The sequence below is a fragment of the Furipterus horrens genome, unplaced genomic scaffold, assembly GCF_987537825.1.
Source record: "Furipterus horrens unplaced genomic scaffold, mFurHor1.1.pri manual_scaffold_3, whole genome shotgun sequence".
NCBI classification, from domain to species: Eukaryota; Metazoa; Chordata; class Mammalia; order Chiroptera; family Furipteridae; genus Furipterus; species Furipterus horrens.
Window position 1 is genome coordinate 36,524,076 of NW_028327173.1, and position 19,708 is coordinate 36,543,783.

General features: G+C 47.4%; 1 protein-coding gene across 6 annotated transcripts; it reads right to left on the reverse strand.

Moving 5' to 3' along the window:
• Window positions 1-217: 217 nt before the first annotated feature.
• ECHDC2 (enoyl-CoA hydratase domain containing 2) lies at window positions 218-19,008 on the reverse strand. 6 transcript variants are annotated; one of them, XM_090269477.1, is made up of 10 exons: window positions 18,767-18,999; window positions 10,515-10,582; window positions 10,357-10,444; window positions 8,296-8,382; window positions 7,379-7,471; window positions 5,939-5,995; window positions 5,537-5,724; window positions 3,064-3,114; window positions 1,643-1,690; window positions 218-877 (listed from the first exon to the last, which is right to left on the reverse strand). In XM_090269477.1, the coding sequence occupies exons 1-10, from the start codon at window positions 18,897-18,899 to the stop codon at window positions 800-802; spliced, it is 891 nt and encodes a 296-aa protein (XP_090125603.1). In that variant the 5' UTR covers window positions 18,900-18,999; the 3' UTR covers window positions 218-799. The 6 variants fall into 6 exon arrangements, with proteins under 6 accessions (XP_090125603.1, XP_090125600.1, XP_090125601.1 ...); XM_090269474.1 differs by lacking the exons at window positions 218-877; window positions 1,643-1,690 and having other exon boundaries at window positions 2,753-3,114; window positions 18,767-19,005; XM_090269475.1 differs by lacking the exons at window positions 218-877; window positions 1,643-1,690; window positions 5,939-5,995 and having other exon boundaries at window positions 2,753-3,114; window positions 18,767-19,008.
• Between the last annotated feature and the right edge of the window lie 700 nt (window positions 19,009-19,708).

The following is a 19,708-nucleotide window of genomic DNA, read 5'->3' on the forward strand; positions in this document are numbered from 1 at the left end:
AGGCCACAAGGCCCTGGTGTAGGATGTAGCCTTCTCTTCCTCTGTCTTGGTACAAGAGGGTGGTGCCTGAGACTCATGTGCATATATGCATGTGAGCCCCGCTTTGTTTCTCAGTGTCAGGCAACTGCAGAGATTGGCCTGCCACCCTGTAGTTTACAGAATGTTTTCACAGCAATGATTTGTTTCTCACAAGAACACTGCACATTAATAACTCACATATATTTGAACATGAGGCATTTTATTTATTTTTAAAATATCCTCACAGCAGTTTCATTTTGAAGATGAGGAACCTGAGGCACACAGAGAATAACTGGGAGAGAGCTGGAATCTGCAGTCTGATTCCTGGCACCTACTCACCTACCAGGGTTTCTTTATGATCTCTACTGTACAGAGTTAGAGATTGGGGGGCAGGGGGCTTCTTACAACCTCTTGCCATCTCTGGTGAGCACCTTATAACTTAGAGGCAGAGGTGAGGCCTGAGAGCCAACAATACAGAAGCCCAGAGGAGTCCATTTTAATCCTTAGTTCATCACTGGAGTAGGAAAGACAGGTATTCTCCAAGCAAACCCGACCCCAGTGATTATCTAGCCAGGGTGAAGAATGATGAAGGTAGTTAGTAGTTAGCATGGTCAGCACCTTAGTACCAGGCACCGTAACAATCATGTTATAGCCATCATTGTCCTTGTGAGGAAAGTGAAGCCCGGAGAGATGAAACAAGGAGGGCAGGCCTGCTGCAAATTTTCCTTGTGGGTCCTGCCCTTTAAGGTGTGCATCTCCCATGCTAGAGGTTAAGTGGGAGTCATTCGCCCACAAACCTGGGGGGTCGTTTCTCCCTGAAGGCTGCCATGCCCTCTAGCCGGTCCCGGGTGGGAATGTTCTGAAACAACAGAATGTTAGTTTGTTGGGGAGCAGGGCCAGAGGACAATAAAGACTTGCTTATGTTTGTCCAGTCCATGACAAGGCTAGGGTCCAAGTCTTGCCATTGTCTGTGGGCTCTGGTGTTGGACCATGCAAAGGTACGGGCCTCAGTGGCTCCTTGGTCTCCTAGAGAAGGCAGGCCACCTCTTATCATTATAGTCTCTATTTGCATGCTGCTTACATGGCTCCAAGGAACTGACAGTGTCCCGCAGCAGTCTGATGGGACTTCGCAGTCAGAAATCTGGTTTTGAATGCTGCTGTATAGCTCATTCACACCAGGCCTTGCAAGTCCCAGGACCCCCTGTTTAGTAGTGTTTTGGTTACTTGTTGACCTGGAGGTTAGTATTTTTGACTCACCCAGGAGTCAGGGCTAAATAGGTCAGCCCCAGGTTGGTCACCCCACCATCAAACACACAGCCTGCAGGGCTGTAATAACCAAGGCCCTGACATCCCAACTCTCTCAAGTAGCTCTGTTCTGTGATCTCTGAGCACTAAGGGGGACAGGATCTACCAGCATTAGATGGCTGAGGAAACAGTCCCAGAGAGAAGCAGTGTGGTTCCTTTGGAATCACCCCAGGCTAGTTGTGAGGAGCAAGTGGTATAGAGCAAGAGCCTTTGGGTTGGGAGCAACCTACTAAATTGGTCATGTATCACACAAGGGCCCCCACTCTGGCCCAGCCTCTGCTTACAAGCATGCATGGGCCAATTGGCAGCAACCATGTACCTGGGCGTAGCATATCCCTTCAATGGCCATCCCTGATGCAATGTCCACCTGCAAGAAAGAAGTGGTACCTGGATCAGCCTGACCTCGTACACCTCCATCTGCACTGGAAGCCAGCCCGCCCTTCTGCCTGTACTGTTCCCTGCTGACTCATGGATTCCTCCAGCAAAGAATTGGAGGAGCTTCCTGTATGCCAATCATGAACAGGGATGATTATAAGGAATTCCCTACCTAGAGAGGGAATACAATAACTAACAAAGCAGTGGTGGGACAAGTGGGGGCTGTGAGAATAATGGGGTGGGTTGCACACAGCCCCTAAAGCTGAGGAGGGTGTGCATGCCCTGTGCTTGCACAGCCACTTTCTCCCCCTGGGCTGCCTCACCGTACTTGCTGTCACCCCCATTAGTGAACTCTGCAGGCTTTCCATTGCCCTTAAGAATAAGGGCCCAGGCCCTCATGACCTGGCCCCTGGCAACTTCCCAGCCTCTACTGACTGCCCAGTGCTTACTGTTACTGTCACTTGACAAGCACTGTTCTAAGGGAAATACTGCATGTATGTAAACTTTTCACAGCAAGGGTTATTACCCCTACTATGCAGTTGAGAAATCTGAAGCATGGACGGGTGATGGAATTTGTCTAAGGGCACAGTAGAATGTGGAAAAGCAGGTCTTGGAACCCAGACAGCCCAGCACCAGAGCCCATGCCCCTGACCACCATGCTTTGTTCTCACTCGCCCCTTATTCCCAATCAGTCAAGTTGCTTATTTATGTGCCTGTGCTTTTGCTCATACTTTTCCCTTTTTCTGTAACTCATCCTTCCCAAGGCCCAACTCTAGAAAATATTCTCTTAACTCATCACTACCCAGTGGGACTGTGCAGCTCTAACCTCTCCAGATTATCTGCTTGGCATGCCTAACCTTTTAGTGATCTGGGCGTGACCATATTTGATTTATCTCTGTCCCAGATCCTGGTGCAGCTCTAGATGCAGTGTGATGTGTGATCAAGTAAATTGATGTGTAAGGATGGATTAGCTGCACCCAAGACTCCACCCTGAACCCTGTCCTTGAGGCCACATTACTGACCACCAGCACAAACCCAAGAACATGGACTGGGAGCCACATAGACTTGGTTTTTATTACTTGCTCTGGGACCCTGGACAAATCATTTACTCTTTCTGATCCTCAGTTTCCTTCTCTCTCCAAGGGAAAAAGGCGAGGATAAAATGTAATCTGGAATATCCCCTGGCCAAACTTTATATTTCGTAGATGAGTGAACTAAGGCACAGAGGTCAGACTTGAAGTCCATTGTGAGTCCATTTCCTGAGTTCTTTCCAGCTGTGCTGTCAGAGTGTGTGAGCATGAGAGCCCTGCCTCCCAGGCTGCCCACTGACTTCAGTGGATCCCAGTCCTGGCCAGAGCCCCTCACCTCCATTCCTCGGTCAATGGCTACTTTGCCCAGCCGCACAGCAATGGGGGCCTAGGGAAAAGGAAAAGCTTGGTTGAGGAGGGGATCAGTGCTGATAGGGGCAGAAGTAGGTTAAATTACCAGCCATCATTACCTGAAAGGTAGATCATAAGGATACAAAATAATAATATAAATAATACAAGAATAAAGTTTTGTGTACTCACAACTGTAAGCCTACTTTTCCCCACACCTGTATTTGTGTTAGAATACACATCTATGTTTCTGAGTATGTAGACATACATATGAGAATTATTAGAAATCTAATAATTTCACGTTATTTGGAAATGCAAACAGTGAGTCACACATACTGGCCACTCTGTGTTCAAGTAGAAAACAGCCAAACCCATATTTTAAAGCATAATGTAATTACTCTAGGAGGAAAATAAGTGTTAAATTGCAGGCCTTGCATTATTAAAAATCCTCTTTGGGCCCTAATCTCTGGAACCTTTTGACTCCTCAATCTTGGTGGTTTTTCCACTAGGGGGCAGCCATCTACCTCACCATCCCACCCAGGAATTATGGGAAGATTTGTTTTTTAGGTTGTCAGATGGTCCTGCATGGATTAGTGATTGTAGTACTAGTTTTTGGTGTGCTGGTGTTTTGGAATGCAAAGCTACTTTTAAGTATTGAAACACTAGTACATACATGAGTGAAATACCATTATTTCAGTATATTAAAAAATCTGAAATCAGAATCATCTTGAGATCAAGTTCAAAGACCCAGTTATACAGTTTATGCAGAAAGACATAACCTATAGTCTACAAGTCTTGGTAGATAGGCCCCCTCAGTGAGAGTGCAATCAACCACTGCCTTGAGTCACTCAGTTTTGTATTAGTTCACATACTTTATGACCAAATGTAATAGAAATCTGACAGGATTAAAACAGTTCTGGTGCCCTGGCTGGTGTGGCTCAGTGGATTGAGCACCAATCTGCAAATTAAAGGGTTGCTGGTTCGATTCCTAGTCAGGGCACATGCCTGGATTGTGGGCCATGTTCCCAGCTGGGGATGCACAAGAGGCAACCACACATTGATGTTTCTCTCTCTCTTTCTCTCCCTCCCCCTTCTCTAAAAATAAATAAAGTCTTCAAAAAATGAAATAAAATAAACCAGTTCTGGTAACACCATCAAACTCTCCATTTATATGTGATGAAACTTAAAAAAAAGAAATGAAGACAAAACATGCTTTCTTTTAAACCGAACTCACTATCAATTTTTAAAAGTTATAATCCCTGCCCTCAAGGAAGACCTCAAAGTTAAAAAAGAAAGGTACAATTATGTAAATAAGAGATAGAGAAATAAGTTTTTTCCAAAGTAAAATACTTTCATGATTAATAATTCAAATAGTTTTATCTGTTAGCATTAAAATGCTGTATGGATAGCATTTTTATACACTTTTTGTAATATGTTTGTAAATTTGAAATGCATTAGTTTCAGAGTTTTAGAAATTTTGTGCATGTTCTGTACTCTTTAGAATAAAACACTGTATGGTATATGGTATGCAGTTTTTGTGTTATGCAAAATAAATGCTAAAATACCAGTACTGTCTCTGGCATCACAGTCATTTTTTTGCGACCTTGAGGAGCAAGTCACCTAACCTTTCTGGGTCTGTTATATCACAAAGACAACGAGGATAATCATCTTAGCTGAGTCCTGATAATTAGATCATATCTGATGGGTGGAAGATGCTTCATGTGGGCTAAGTCAATATTTACAATAAATTAATAAAACCTAGCTCCATTTCAGCAGCTTTCATATCTTAACGGAAACTTGGGACCTACCAAGTTAAGAGTTATGAAAAGCTAGTAGAGGCTCTCAAGTCCTTGGAGCCCATCAGTCAGAGCCACATGTCCTGCTGAAGGCTTTGGGCCTGGCAGCTGGAAGTATTACACCTAGGCAGGGCCTTCACCCACTCCCTGGTTCTGTAAACCTTTTCTGAGATTATGCTCAGGCTATTTGAGGACTTAAAAAATTAGTTAGCCTTAACACATGTCCTACATGATATGCTTCAAGAATTTCTCCATGGTGCATTATGGTCAGAAAGATGGGCTTATGGTTCTTTAGCTTTTTCAGTTTTGGGGACCATGGTACTGTCCACTATAGTGGCCACTAGCCATGTATGGCTATTAGCATTTGAAATGTGGGAAGTGTCAGAAAGTAAATTTTTAAAGTAAATTTAAATAACGGCACGTGGCTAGAGCATGTCCGTCATCTCAGAAAGTTCTCTTGGATGGTGCTGTTAAGAAGAGTTGATTCCAGTCTCTCAGATTTCAGTTTTGTTTGCTGGATAGCTAAATGGATGCAAAACTGCAAAGAGGGTGGATTTTATAAGTGGGTAAGTAGATCTTGCATGGCCCCATGGGACGCCCTGGCCCCCCCACATCTGTGTCTCCCATGGCACAGGCCCTCCCTCTTGTGCTCGGCGGCCACCACACCTGGGGCAGGATCTCATGGGCCAGTTCTTGAGCCCGGTGGTAGGCGGCATTGCCCTCCTCGTTCTGGGCCACAGCATGATTCACCAGCCCCAGGGCCTGGGCCTGCACCCCACTTAGTCGTCGGCCTGTGAAGATGAGCTCCTTCGCCAGGGCCACTCCCAGGCATCGAGGCAGCCTCTGAGTCCCTCCTGCCAGGACGGAATGGGGGTGGTAAGTCAGCACGGGAAGTGGGAGCCCAGAGAAGGCCCAGGCTGGGAGTCAGCCAAGACTTCTCGGAAGCAGAATCTGGGTTAGGATAGAAGGGCAGAGTCCAGAAAACACCGCAAAGGAGGAAAGCAGGGAGGTACTTTGGATAGAGGAATTGTGCAGGTAGAGGAGGACGGGTGCTGTGGGTGATGTTACCTGCTCCTGGGAGGAGCCCTCGGGTGGTCTCGATCAGCCCCATGACTGCCGAGGAAGCTGCATGGACAGAGTGAGGCCCCCACCACTGTCCTCAAGTGCCAATCTTGGGGAGAAGTGACACCCACCTCTGTGCTCTGCTTACTGCTTCAGGCAACTACTTCCGTCATGTCCTGGCCACAGCCTTTGGAAGATCCCTGGCCTGGAAGTCAGGAGGCCCAGGCCCTTGTCCTACCATCCCCACTGGAGTAGGGGGTCAGGGATGTGCATTACCAGGCAGGTCTCTTACCCTTTCTGAGCCTCATAGGTGGAAAAAAAGATGATTGCCCCTTTTCTGCCTGCTTCAAAGAGCTCCTGAGGATCAAATGAGGTAATGGTGCCCGAAACAAGGAGGGAGTTCCTGGAAGGTGCCCAGTACCTATTTGTGGGTTAATGCATTCTCTGTCTCATGCAACTAAGCTCTGGTTCTCACCAGTTATTCCTCTCAGCTTTTCACCAGCCTGAAATTTCCCTGTGTTCAGTCCACATCCTTCTTCGGAGCTCTGCTTCCTCTGAGAAGCCCTCCTGGAGTGTTCCATCCAACAGGCTTCTCTCCTAAGTTCCCTCTGGCCATCTGAACCATGCAATGTAGGAATGGCCACCACTCCTGCCTCTGAGGGCTTTTACACTCACTCTCTTATTGCTTAAACCCTACAAGTTAGTTTGTCTTCAACATGGACAAGGTGAGAAGCAGAGTTGGGGCTATGACCTGGCCAGGTATTTTGATGCCTTCTCTTTGACATGCATTGTGTAGATAAGCTACCTCTGGCTGGAGTTACACATTTTTAAATGTCCTGGGGTGGCAGGAGTAAGCGTTGAGGGAAGAGGTAGCACCATGGTGGCACTCAGGCTTTTTCTAACTGCCTCCAAGAGGGCCCTCCTAGGCACCAAGTCAGTAAGGTTAAAATGTAATCAGGTACCTTCTTCTCCCCTCCCTCCACTCTTCAAAGTTCAGTTGCTCCAAACAGTGAGCCAGAAGGCAATGTTCCTGCCCAGGCATGTTTGTGTTTAGCTGGGCTGGTGACTTACTGCCTCCGTGGCTCACCTTTGTTCAAAACATGATAAGTAAAGCTGGCTTGGACAGAACTGGAAGGTTAAGTAACTCGTCCTTGGCCTCCCTCTCTGTGCTCTGTCCTGGTCTGTCAGCAATTGTGCTGACGTTGGTAGGAGCGCTCTGGAGATGAGGGAAACTTCTACTGAGAGGTGACCGGTACCACAGTAGTCAGGGGCTTGGCCAGGAGGGGAACCAGCCTGCCCCTTAATTCCCTCTGTGTCCTTGGCTTTTAAATCTGCTGTTGGTTGGAAAGCCAAGAGTAGGGGCTGACTTTGCAGAACCTCCAGACTTACCCTGTTTCACTGACCCTTTCCTTCCCTCCCTATCCCACCTCTCCCCCTGCCCAGTACCTGCCACGCGGAGGTCACAGGCCAGGGCAAGTTCCAGGCCTCCACCCAAGGCAGTCCCATCCATAGCTGCAATGGTGGGTGCAGGGAAGGCTGCTGTGGAGACAAAGACGGGCTCAGCCCACGAGGCTTTGGCAGGACCAGGACAGGGACTCAAGATTGGAGAGGGGCTAGCTGGTTGGGACAGAGGGCCTCATTGGTCTCAGATTTGGGGACCTCATCTGGTACCGCAACCAGGTTATTTTAGAAATTGGTTTTTCCAACAGGGAAATTTATGGGAATAGCTTAGGACCAGAGTTAGGAGATGGGCTGGGAAATCCCTGCTCATGCCCCCTCTCCTGCTGGCTGCTCCGGGACTGGCCATTCTGCTCTCCCTTCTCGTTCTGTGTCCCAATCCCTGTGCCGGGTGCTGGGAACACAGAATTGAATCAGACGTGGGGACGACAGACCCAGGGTGATCAGTGCTCTGTTAAAGGAAGCTTTGAGGATGGACAAGGGGAGGCTTCCTGGAGGAGGCACTGGTGGCCTCAAAGGGTAAGTAAAAAGTTCAGGTGGCCAAGAAGGGATATTCCAGGCAAAAGGAACAACTGTCAAAGCCTGAAAGCATGCTTGATGAAACTTGGCTCCTCTGGAATAGCCAGGCTTGAACCCTGAGGTCATTTCATGGGAGGTAGGGGACAAAACCAGCAGGGCACAAAGGCTGAGGAGCCAGAGCCCCCTGTGAAGGAAATGCCCTCTAAACCCCCTTGTGATCCTCATCCTTGTACAGTTCTTTGTGCCATCCTCCCTGGGAGTCACTTGTCTCTCCACAGAGCTCACCAGACACTGTCCTCTCTTTATAGTAGAGGATGGTGGGTGAGTGGGGCTGCGATAAGCAGGGCCCCTTGGTGCCCTCCTCCACGCCATGCCAAGACCCTCACCAATCTCATTCATCAGGCCTCGGAGCCGCTGGACACAGGCTCCCACCTCTGCCTCATTCATCTGCTCCCGCTCCTTCAGGTCTGCACCTGCAGGTGAGGGGTCGGTGACAGTCCTTGGGAAATAATGGTTACTGAGTCCTAGGCTGTTAAAGGATCCAGCAAAGGAGTCTTGAGAAGCAGCCAGAGAGGAAGGAGAAACACCTGGAAGCACTGGACAAGGAAGCCAGGGAGGAAAGTGGGGAGGGAGTCAAAAAGGAGAACTGCCACAACAGAAAGAAAAACTGGCCTTCATCAAAATGGATTTTGTGTGTCAAAGGACACTATCAAGCAGTGAAAGGACAGCCTACAGAATGGAAGAAAATATTGGCAAATCACATATTGGATAAGAAATTAATAACTAGGATAAATAAAGACCTCCTACAACTCAACAGGAAAAAAACCCACAAAGGACAAAGACTTGAATAGACTTTTCCAAAGAAGATACACACATGGCCAGTAAGCACATGAAAAGATGCTCACATCATCAGTCATTAGGGAAATGCAAAATGCAAATGACAAGGAGTTAACATTCCACACCCATTAGGATGGCTACTATAAACAATAACAGAAAGTAAGTTGGATGTGGAGAACCCTTGGTGGGATTATAAAATGATGCAGCTGCTGTGGACAGCATTTTGAGGTTTCTCAAAAAAGTTAAACGTAAAGTTACTATGATCTACTCCTCAGGGTATACCCAAAGGAATGGAAAGTAAGGATTCAAACAGATACTTGTACACCAATGTTCATAGCAGCATTATTCACAATAGCCAAAAGGTGTAAACAATAAAGTGTCCATGAATGGATGAATTAACAAAGTGTGTATATGTACAATGGAATATTATCGAGTCATAAAAAGGAATGACGTTCTAATTCATGCTCCAACATGGATGAACCTTGAAGACATTATGCTAATAAACCAGTCACGAAAGGACAAGTGTGTCACTCTGCTGGTATGAGGTACCTAGAATGGGCAAATTCATAGAAATAGAAAGTAGACCAGAGGCAGGCAGGGACATTGGTGAGAGTAGTGACTGGTGAGGTCATCAAAGGCCAGGTGGTAGGAGGCTGAGGCGAGAGTAGAGGGAGAATACAGTCTTTTCAAGTCCTGGACTACACCAAGTCAGGTGTGGGAAAGCCCTTGGAAACCTTTGATTAGTTCCAGCCCCTCAGTGACAAATGGGGAAGCTGAGTTCCCAGGGAGGGGCAAGGACTAGCCAGGGGCAGACTCAGACCTCTGGCAGCCTGCTAATCCGAAACAGTGAGAAGGGGCGCTGACGGGCATGAATTGACCTTGATAGAGGAGGTCAGACAGATGGAGATGAAGGAAGAGGCCATGGTAGGATGAGGACCCCAGCCAGGGCAGCTGGGTCAGGCACACTGGTCTGCATACTTGTTCTGCCAGGGCAGACTCTAGGGCACCAAGATTCCAACAGCTCAGATCTAGGGACTGAGCCACACCCCCTGGAAAACTCCTGAAAAATCATATTCCTCCCATCCTATCCCTCCACAACTTCCCTACTTCCCCAGTGACCCCCATTACCCTTCCCCAACCATTCCAGCATAGGTTCTTAGCTGAGCTTTTTGATTTGCTTCTTGTGTGCCTGGGATGTAGTATTTCTTTGAAACAGAAGTTCATGGTGTTTGCCCTGTTCTGAGGATGAAACGGTGTGGGGAGAGTGGAAAGCTTTGGTGACCAGACCAGGCAAAGGAGCACAGAGTTCCATCTGGGCCACTGACCCCACATAACTGTCTTTGATTCATTTTCCTCATTTCCTCAGTAAAGGGCCAGGACACAGCATGGTGTAGCCAAAAGAATAAGAATTTGGGGATCAGACCAGCCAAGTTCAAATAGAATTCTATTCTACCTCTTACTAGCTATGTAACTTAGGCAAGGAATTTTACCTCTGAGTCTTGAGTTCACATCTGTAAAATGGGAGTAATGAGTCCCCCCTCCCCACCAACCCCTGCAGGTTGGTGGGAGCCCAGCTGAGCCCTGAGGTGGAGGGAGGAGAGGAAACCCACCTGCACAGAACACACCCTTCACTCCACTTCTGAAGAGCAGGACACGCACTTGCTGGTCTTCCCGCAGCTGGGCCAGAGCTTCCAGCAGCTGCAGAGAGGACCCTGTCAGATACCTGCCAACCCAGCCCCAACCCACCCTGGTGTCCACACTTTCTCACCTCGCTGACGAAGACGTTTCCCAGGGCATTTCGGGCATGTGGTCTATTCATTATAACCTCGGTGATTCCTGCAGGGGACCCAGCAACCTTGAGTGAGTCAGCTGGCCTGCTCTCTCCTGGGCTGGGGCCTGGGCAGCCTCTGTCCTTGAGCGGCAATGTGACTTGGAAATTCACACATTCCCAGGCCTCAGTTTTCCTGACAATAGACTAGAGAGACTAACCCTCGCCCTTTCTGGCTCAGCGAAGAAGGGAGGGGCTTGTGAACTGTGGAGAACATAGGGAGAGGGACAAGAATGATGACTGCAGGGGTTCCTGCCTGCTCCTGCCATTGTTACACACACACACACACACACGCACACACACACACACACACACACACACACACACACACTTTCTCTTCAGTGTCACTGCTCCCTCCATGTTATTCTTCGCTTCACAGTCAGACTTCTTCCTTTAGAGTTTAATGAGTTACAAGCCAACACCTTTGTAACCACCATGCAGAAACCCCTTCATGTGCTCTGACTCAGTCATAGCTCCCTCCTCTGCTTCAAAAGTTACAACCCTCTTGACTTTTAGTCATCACTTCCATGCATTTCTTTACAATTTCATCACCCAAATGCACATCACTAAACATTACAGTTTAGACTTGCTAACTTTAAGAAATTTGACATGTCTTTTAAAAGCTTGTTAAAATACTCAATTTTTGCCTCTAGGCTGCCTTTGCCTCAAAAGCTATTTATTAAGGAACCTGGGGCACTTGGCATGTAGGGTTTCCTGAAGTCTGGAATGTGCAGATTGCATACTCACGTGGCAAGTGAGCAGGTTCCTGTCACAGGAGCTTATCAACTGCACCCAGAGGCCTAACAACACCCGTGTTCTGTCCCCCTTAGCAAGAGACTAACATTTGCCCTACCTGTGTGATAATATTTCACCAGCAACAGCTAAGATTCTTGAAGGAATTTTCAGTACTTATTTAATAGCTTTCTCGCCTTCCATTCACCTAAGCCTTCTCCAATCTGGCTCCCACTCCTATCACTCAGCAGAAACAGTTCTCACCAAAGTGGCCACATCATTAACTAAGGGACAAGTTTCAATCCTGGCCCCAGCCTCAGCACAGTCAACTGTTGTCCATATACATGTGCTCCTCCTTGAACATTCTCTGCCTTGGCTTAAAAAAAAAAAACAAACCAACTTAGATTTTTTGTTTGTTTTTTTCTTTTTTACAGCAGTTTAAAGTTCACAGCAAAACTGAGCAAAGTACAGAGTTCCCATATATCCCCTGCCCCCCGCCACATGCATAGTGTCCCCCACTATCAACATCCCGCACCAGAGTGGTACATTGGTTACAGGAGACAAACCTACACTGATGTGTTATCATCCAACATACATAGTTTACATTAGGGCTCACACTTAGTGTTGTACGTTTGAGGGTTTTGACTAATATACAGTAACATGTATCTGCCTTGCGGCCCCACATTCTCCTGGCCTCCTCTTTCTTCTCAGATGCTACTTTGTACTTCTTTTCTAGGTTTTCTTCTACCCAATTCAAAAAATTCTTAACTCATTTGCTAAATATATATCTATAATAAATAAGTCCTGGGAATGTAATGGTGACTGTGGTTAATAGTATTGTATATTTGAAAGTTGCTAAGAAAGTAGATCTTAAAAGTTATCAGAAAAAGGAAAAAAAATGTGTTAACTGTGTGGTGGTAGATCTTAACTAGACTTATTGTGGTGATTGTTTCACAATATAACAAATATCGAGTCATTTTGTTGTACACCTGAAACTAATACCATGTTATATGTCAATTATACCTCAACTTTTAAAAAGCCCAACTCTTACAAAAGGTAACTCCACAAAAGAAGATATACAAATGGCTAATAAGCTCATGAAAAGATGTTTAATTTTATTAGTATCAAATAAATTAGAGTTAAAAAAGTATAATGAGATATGACTACACATCCAGTACAATGGCTAAAACTAAAAAATCAGAAAATAGAAACTAAGTGTTGGCGATGAAAAAAGCAACCCTACATATCTATTGAACAATTATAATATATAAGAAATTGTGGGAGTTATAAGTTATGTAACAGTCCCTGCCCACAAACTACTTATAACAAATTAAAATATGAGGTCTTCAGTAAGGTAAGTACATAATGTACTTATAGAGTTATAGATGGCAGCTCACAGATGGAAACATTTGAGCAAGGTGAGAACAAGTAAAAATTTTCATTTTAGGAATGAGATATGGTGGAAAAATGGACTATGCAATTTTTTAATGTCAGAGTTCCTGAAAGCTCAATCTAGGATCTCTTTATTTAATCATTTGTACAATTAAATAATGTATTTAGACACATTGGCCTCTGTAGTAGACACTGTGGTTCCAGAGACCAGGCAGATCCAGTCCCTGTCCTCTCAGAACCTGCAGTCTATCAGAGAAGACAGACATTCAAGAAATAATTACTGTTTGTGATGAGAACACGGAACAACAAGGACAAGGAGGTAGGAAGTATAGAGTGAGCCAAGGGGAACCCTAGTGTAGAAGATCAGTGACGACCTCCTGGAGGAGGAAGTGACCTTTAAGCTGAGAACGGAGGGATGATGAGGAGCCAGGCAGGGGAGTGTGTGTGTGTGTGTGTGTGTGTTGATGGGGGTCAGGGGGAGCTGCACAGCTGAGGCCCGGAGTGTGGCGGAACAGGGCCCTGTAGGGAGGTGCTACAAAATCTGTAGAGCTGAGCCTCTGAGGGGTTTTTGCCTGGGCCTGAGAATTAAAACGGATGTAAAACATATTAGAAGAAAAGCATACAAATTTATACACATTTTCCATGACATGGGAACCCTTATAAGGAAATGAAGACCCCACCCCACCCCCAGAAATGGTGGAAAACTATATGCTTTTCTAGTAGCCTGAATAAAGAGAGGCAATTGTGGAAATGCAATAAAACTATATGGGGAGGCTAAAGGAAAATAAGAATTTTTTTAAAAATAAGGTGTTTTTGTATAGAATTCTCTGGGCTTTGACTCTCTGTTGAAGAATGTTTCTTTTCTCTTGGTCCAGGGAGGGTAGCTTTCACAGGGGAGTATTTATCTCCTGTCTTCAGGAAGAAAAGGGGAAATCGGAATACCTGCTGTTTTTTTTTTTTCAGGTGCCCTTGGCTCAAAGTAACCCTTATGCCAAAGAGGCATATTTGGAGGTAACATTCTGCCACCTTTCAGGGTCTTTCGCAACAGGAGGAGTTCAGAGCAAAGGGAGAGCAGTATAAGGTGAGGTAGGAGAGTTCGGAAGATTTGGGCTTGCTCATCTGCCCCTCCTTCTGCACTTCCTGTGTACTTGCCTCCTGAATCCCCAGGACTGCCCTGCACACCTGGCCAGCCCAGAGCTCTCCTCTGAGCTCCCAGACTGAATACCCAACTGCCCGCTTGACATCTCTACATCTCCCAGAATTGTCCGTCTCTCTCTTGTTCCCTTGGTGAGTGAATGACTGCACTATCAGCCCAGAAGTCCGTCGTGTTGCCTTCCTCCCCAATCCCTGAAATTTACTCAGTCTCCAAGGCTTGCCAATTCCATCTATTGAATAGATTTTAGATCCTTCAGCTTATAGCCCTCATCGCAGCCACTAACCTGGTATGGGCTCTTTCCTCTATTATGTGGATCACCCAACTGGCCCTCTTGTCCTCCGTCCCTCCGTCAGTCTTGCTCTCCCTCCCTATTCATTCCTTCATTTGGGTCACAGTCATCTTTCTCACCCAAACCCAACCATGTCCCTTCCCTCCCCTTTTCATCAAAATAAAGTCCAACCTTTAACACCACCCACAGGACGCCCTCCCCCATCACAGTGTGGCCCTCACACTCCTCTCTGACCTCAACTCATCCCCTCAATCTGGGCCAGCTGTGGGGAAGAGACACTAGCTTTGGGCAGGGCCCGTTTTCCCTCCCCTGAAATGTCCAGGATGGACTAGAGGAGTGTTTACCCATCCTTTGGCATTCAAAGACCCCTTATTTTTTTGTCCCAGGGCCCTCAATCTTCTCTGTAGAATAAACAGTATTTATTAAGATAGCATTCTCGGTGTGAGTTGATTTGAGACATAGAGAAGGGCCAAAGAAAGGTCAGGACTCTCAAGGGACAGTGTTTCCAGCCTGAAACTAGAAAACTGTGGAAACTGTGGGCCAGGACAGAGAACTGTAATGCCAGGCTAGGTGGACTTCCTTAACCTCCTCAGAAATTGTCACTGAGCCCAGCAGGTCTGGAGGTCTCACAGAGGGACTCAGATGTCCCCACGGTCCTCTCCAGCTGTGGTGCTTCAGAAGAGAAAGGGTTGCAACTTTGGGGAAGAGAAACTGTGGTGGATACAGATAAACCATATCAGAGGAGTTGAGGAAAACAGTCTAGGTACAAGGTCATTTGTGGCAGACAGCCCCTAGAGTGGCCCCCCGTTCACATCCCCTTCCCTCGAGTGTGGGCAGGACCTAAGCTTTGCTTCTAACCAACAGAATACAACTAAGGTTACCAAACGTCACTTTCAAGATTAGATTCAATTCTATGGCAAAGGTGATGAGATGTTACTTTCATGGTTAGGTTATGATGTATATCAGACTGTTTTGCTAGTGCACACTGGAGAAACTAGTGGGCCTATGGAGAGGGTCATGTGGCAAGGAACTGTGGGCAGCCTCTAAGAGCTGAAATTAGCCCCCTGGCCAATAGTCAACAAGAACACAGGACTTCAGTCCTATCAACATTGAGGTGAATTCTGTCAACAAGGTGAAAAGCTTGGAAACAGATCTCTCCCCAGTCAAGCCTGTGATGAGACCATAGCCCTGGCCAATTCCTGGACAGCTGCCTGGTAAGACCCCATGGCAGAGAAGCCCGCTAAGGTGTGCCGGGACTTCTGATCTACAGAAGTGATGAGATAATAAGTGTGTGTTCTTATAAGCAACAAAGTTTGTGGAAATTTATTCTGTGGTAACAGAAAACTAAACAATCACGAGGTCCTGGGATTGACAGAAACTTTCTCTTTCCTTTTTGTTTTCGTGGTCTGTCTTTTCTCCCTGGCCAACTCTCTCCCATCTTTCATCTTTAATTCCTCTTTCCATCTTTATATTCCTCTCTCAAAACACTAGCTGCCAAATCTTACTGTGCTTCCCTTAAGCCATAGTTCAGTCATACAACAGCTCCATGGCCTTGGGCAAGTTACTTTACCTGCCTGGCCTTCAATTTCCTGATCTGTAAATAGAAATAATAAAAAGGTTGTTATGAGGATTGAAAGAAATAACACACATGAATGCTTAGCTAGAATTTGTGGGTACAGTGAGCAGGAAAAAGACACAGATGCTGGGGAAAGTCTAGGGCCCAATACAAGGCATGAACTCCAAGCTGGGAGCCCTGAGGACCCAGGCAGGATGCCTTTGGCTTTCATTCATTCATGTGACAACATTCAGTTTGCATACCACATGTCAGGCCCTGAAGAAATAGAGTACTCTGCCATGGTCCCTACCTTCTTAGTTGAGCCCCAATTCTGGGAACATTGCTGTTTCTGGGCACCAGCAGTGGAGATGGGTCTGCATTGCATCCTCCTTGCTCTTACCAAACCCACCATGCCACTGGCTGATGGTTTCCCTAGCAGCTGACCTAGGGTCACTTCTGCCTGCATGGCTTGGATCATAGGCTTGTGATATGAGTAGGACTCAACCAAAACCTCTGGAGGAAACTGAAGCCCAGAAAAGAAGAGAATTTGCCTAAGTTAATAGCTGGACCCGGCTAGCAATCCTTACTCTCAAAGAGCTACCAACCTATGAGGGAGACAAGTGCAGCCACATGGTAAGTAAAGGGATGTTAAGAGGTGATAATTTCAGAAGGATTTACATAGGCAGAGAGGAAAGGAGAGGGCCTGAGTCAGCGGCATAGCTAGAATAAAATACACAGGTGGAATAGCTTAAAAGGAACCCATGTGGTAGAAGAGAAAAGATGGAAGGGTCAAGTGGGGTGGAGAACCATGAACACCCTGCTAAGGGATGAGTTGGAGTAGAGCCATCAAGAAGAGTGAAGAGTGGTTAACAAACCAATCCCATTTTCAAGGACAACAGGTAAAATGTGACATTACTCTGATGCCATTGGCCCAAGAGGAAGGCAGAGCCTGTGGCTTCTAACATCAAATGACACCAAATCATTTAGGGGGTAGGGAGGTGGTGTTTCTCCTGTGTGGGAGTCTCCTAATGTCTCCTCCACTGCTTCTCCTTGGGTTCCTTATCTCTGTCCTTCAATGACCTTCTAAATGTCCTCTGGCAGGGGCAAGAGGCTTAATCTGCTGATCCTTGTTATTTCTGGATAATAATGTTCTATTCCTAAGGTCTGTGACCCCAGATAATGTTTTTTACTAATGTACAAGTCTGTGTTTTGTACAGAAGAGGCAGTAATGACTTAATAGTTGACAGCACAGGTTTTGAAATCAGACCTGGTTTAAATTGCTTATGCCTCTATTTCCTAATCTGTAAAATGGAGAGAATAATCATAACCATCACAAGGTAAGCACTGTTCCCAGTTTGGCAGTGAACTAAGCATGGGAGTAAGACCCAGCAATCCCACATGGCCAGAGAGTTTTCACCAAGTGATGTAGTAGAACATTGGCAGCCCCTACAGGCCCTTGAAAAGTGGGCGATCGTGGGCAGCCGTCCGTCTCGAGAGACGATGGTGTAGCTTCTTAAGAGTCTATCTGCACCGCCAAGAATGGCTGTGCAGTTCGACTCGGGAGTGACACGGTATCTGTCTCCTCCCGTGTTGAATCGACATCTTGCCATGACGCTGGAGTGTCCTCTCCAGTGAAGCTGAAGCTACAGAGCCTGGGCAGGGTGATATGGAGGGTCTGCTGTTGCCCATGCAGCAGACCCCCCCTCTCTTCACAGCTGAAGGGTCCAAGGGAAAGACGGAGTCAATACAGCTTGGCTTCAGGTGCGCCGCAGGAGTTGCCAGTGTTGACTACAACGTCAAACCGCCTTAGGGACTCCGGCTCCGGATTTTCTGTCGGGGTTTACTCCCTTAGCCTTTCCCCTGAAGAGGTATGCCGCAAGGCAGCGGAGGTTTTTTGGAGTCAGAGTTTTCCTTCTCTGATGTGCCCTGACTGGAAGATCGAACCAGCGACACTTAGCTCGCAGGCCGACGCTCAATCCACTGAGCCAAACCAGCCAGGGGGTAAAAAGTGGGCGATACACACAAGGGAACAGTATGCCACAGCAGGGAGCAAGGAATTAGATTCATATGGCAAAGCAGCTCTTCAAAAGTTAGAATGAGGTGGAGGGAGGAAATAAGAGATGTAGAGCCCAATGCCATCTGTGTGAATTAAAATTCTCAAAAAATTATTGATTGATTTAACAGTGAGAGAGTGGAGGGGGAGAGAGGGAGAGAGAGAGAGATAGAGATCAATGTATTCATTGGTTGAACCTTGCATGTGCGGTGGCCAGAGATGGAAGCTGCAAACTTGGCATGTAGAGAGGACGCTCTAACCAGCTGAGCACCCGGCCAGGGCACTAAATCTGAATCCTGACACAAAAATGAAATACAGGACTAGGGTGAAAGAGAAGGGCCTTGACCTGATGATAAGTCGCAGCGGACTGAGGCGTGTGGGTAACAATAACAACAAAACAAACAAACAAAAAAAGTACAACGCGCAATCGAAGGTGTTTTCTGCCAGAGACCAGAGAACATTCCCCTTTGGGTCAGTTGGACGCAAAATTGAGCCGGCAGCCGCCAGGCCAATCCACCGGGATGAGACGCGCCCTCCTCTACCCTCAACCTCCTCCCTTCGTCGCGGCCCTGCAGGGGCAGCCGATTGGCTCCGCTGCCTCAGCCCCCTGGGAACTTTGCCGGGATTCTTGGCCCCGGAGGGCAAGGTCGTCCTTGAAAGCTCCAGGGCTGTGGGTGCTGGTGCCTAGTCCTACCCCTGAGCTACTCCCCTTCCCTTCCTCCCAGCCCAGGCCACCGAACCCGGGACTGAGGACCGATATTGACATAGTTCCACTCCAGTTAGGGTCGCGGCGACCAGTAAGGTGGTCACCCACTCTCGGGGAGCCTAGACTGGGATGCAGGGGATTTGGGACCAAATCCTGAAAAGCCGTGAGCGACCCTCCTTCCTACTACTGGTCTCAGCCTTTCCGTGCGTAGCGGACGCGCTGGCCATCGTCCGGCTCGGGCAGCAGCGCCAGGCGGCCCCCGGCTCGCCCCAGCCGCTTCCAGGGTGCTCCCAGAGACAGCGCCCTCACCTTGGTCCGGACCCGACAGGGCGCGCACTTGGATCTCCGGGTCCCGGGCCGTTCCATCCGAGGCGCAGCCGCGGGCCCGAAGGGGCCTCCAGGACCGCGTTAGGCTCAGGGCGCTGGTCAGGACGCGCAGCATTTGGGCGCAGGATGGAAGGGTGCCGCTCGGCTTCTCCACTACCTCCTCTCCCACTGAAAGCTCGCTGCTCGGCCACGAGGCCTTCGCAAATTGCTCCACCTACGGGCGGATAGGCCCTCACCGCTCTCCTCGCCTCTTGGAAACCGGGAGACGCGGTGCTGAGGGAAGCCCAGCTCCACTGTGTGAATTGGGGCAAGGTTGTCAACCTCTGTTAGGGGCCAGTGTTTTAAGCTGTAATAGTGACTACGGAAAAAGATAAAGGCAGAAGCCAATTAAAGTACCGACAACAGTTTTAAATGGGTAATATGCTCTTGCAAAAAAGCAATGTTCAGCTTGAACTGAACTCATTTGGGCTCGGGGTGGGAGTTCACAACCTGTTGGAGACCCAGTCCACCTCAGCCATTGGATAAAATGCTTTTCAACCTGGTACCAGCTATTCGGGCTTAGGTTCTCTGCCGTAAGGAGTGTGGCCTGGAGCAAGGTCTGAGACTGAGAGCAGGAATTAGCCAGAAACCGGTTTCATAGAAGGGTAGCCAGAGGAACATTTTTGGACTGTTGGAATTGTTCTGTATCCTGTTACTGGTGGATGGTTAGAAGAGTCAATGCCTGTGCTGCAACTCATGGGACAGTACACCAAAAAGGGCAGGAGGTGCGGATTTCACCATATGTATGTCTAAAACAAAGGAAAAACCAAAGTTCAGTCACTAGCTCTGACCTTTTTAATCTCTCTGAAATTCATTCTCATGTGTTGTTTTGTCAGGATTAAAGGAAGTAACAGAAACGAAGGCTTTAGCACCTAAATATATGCT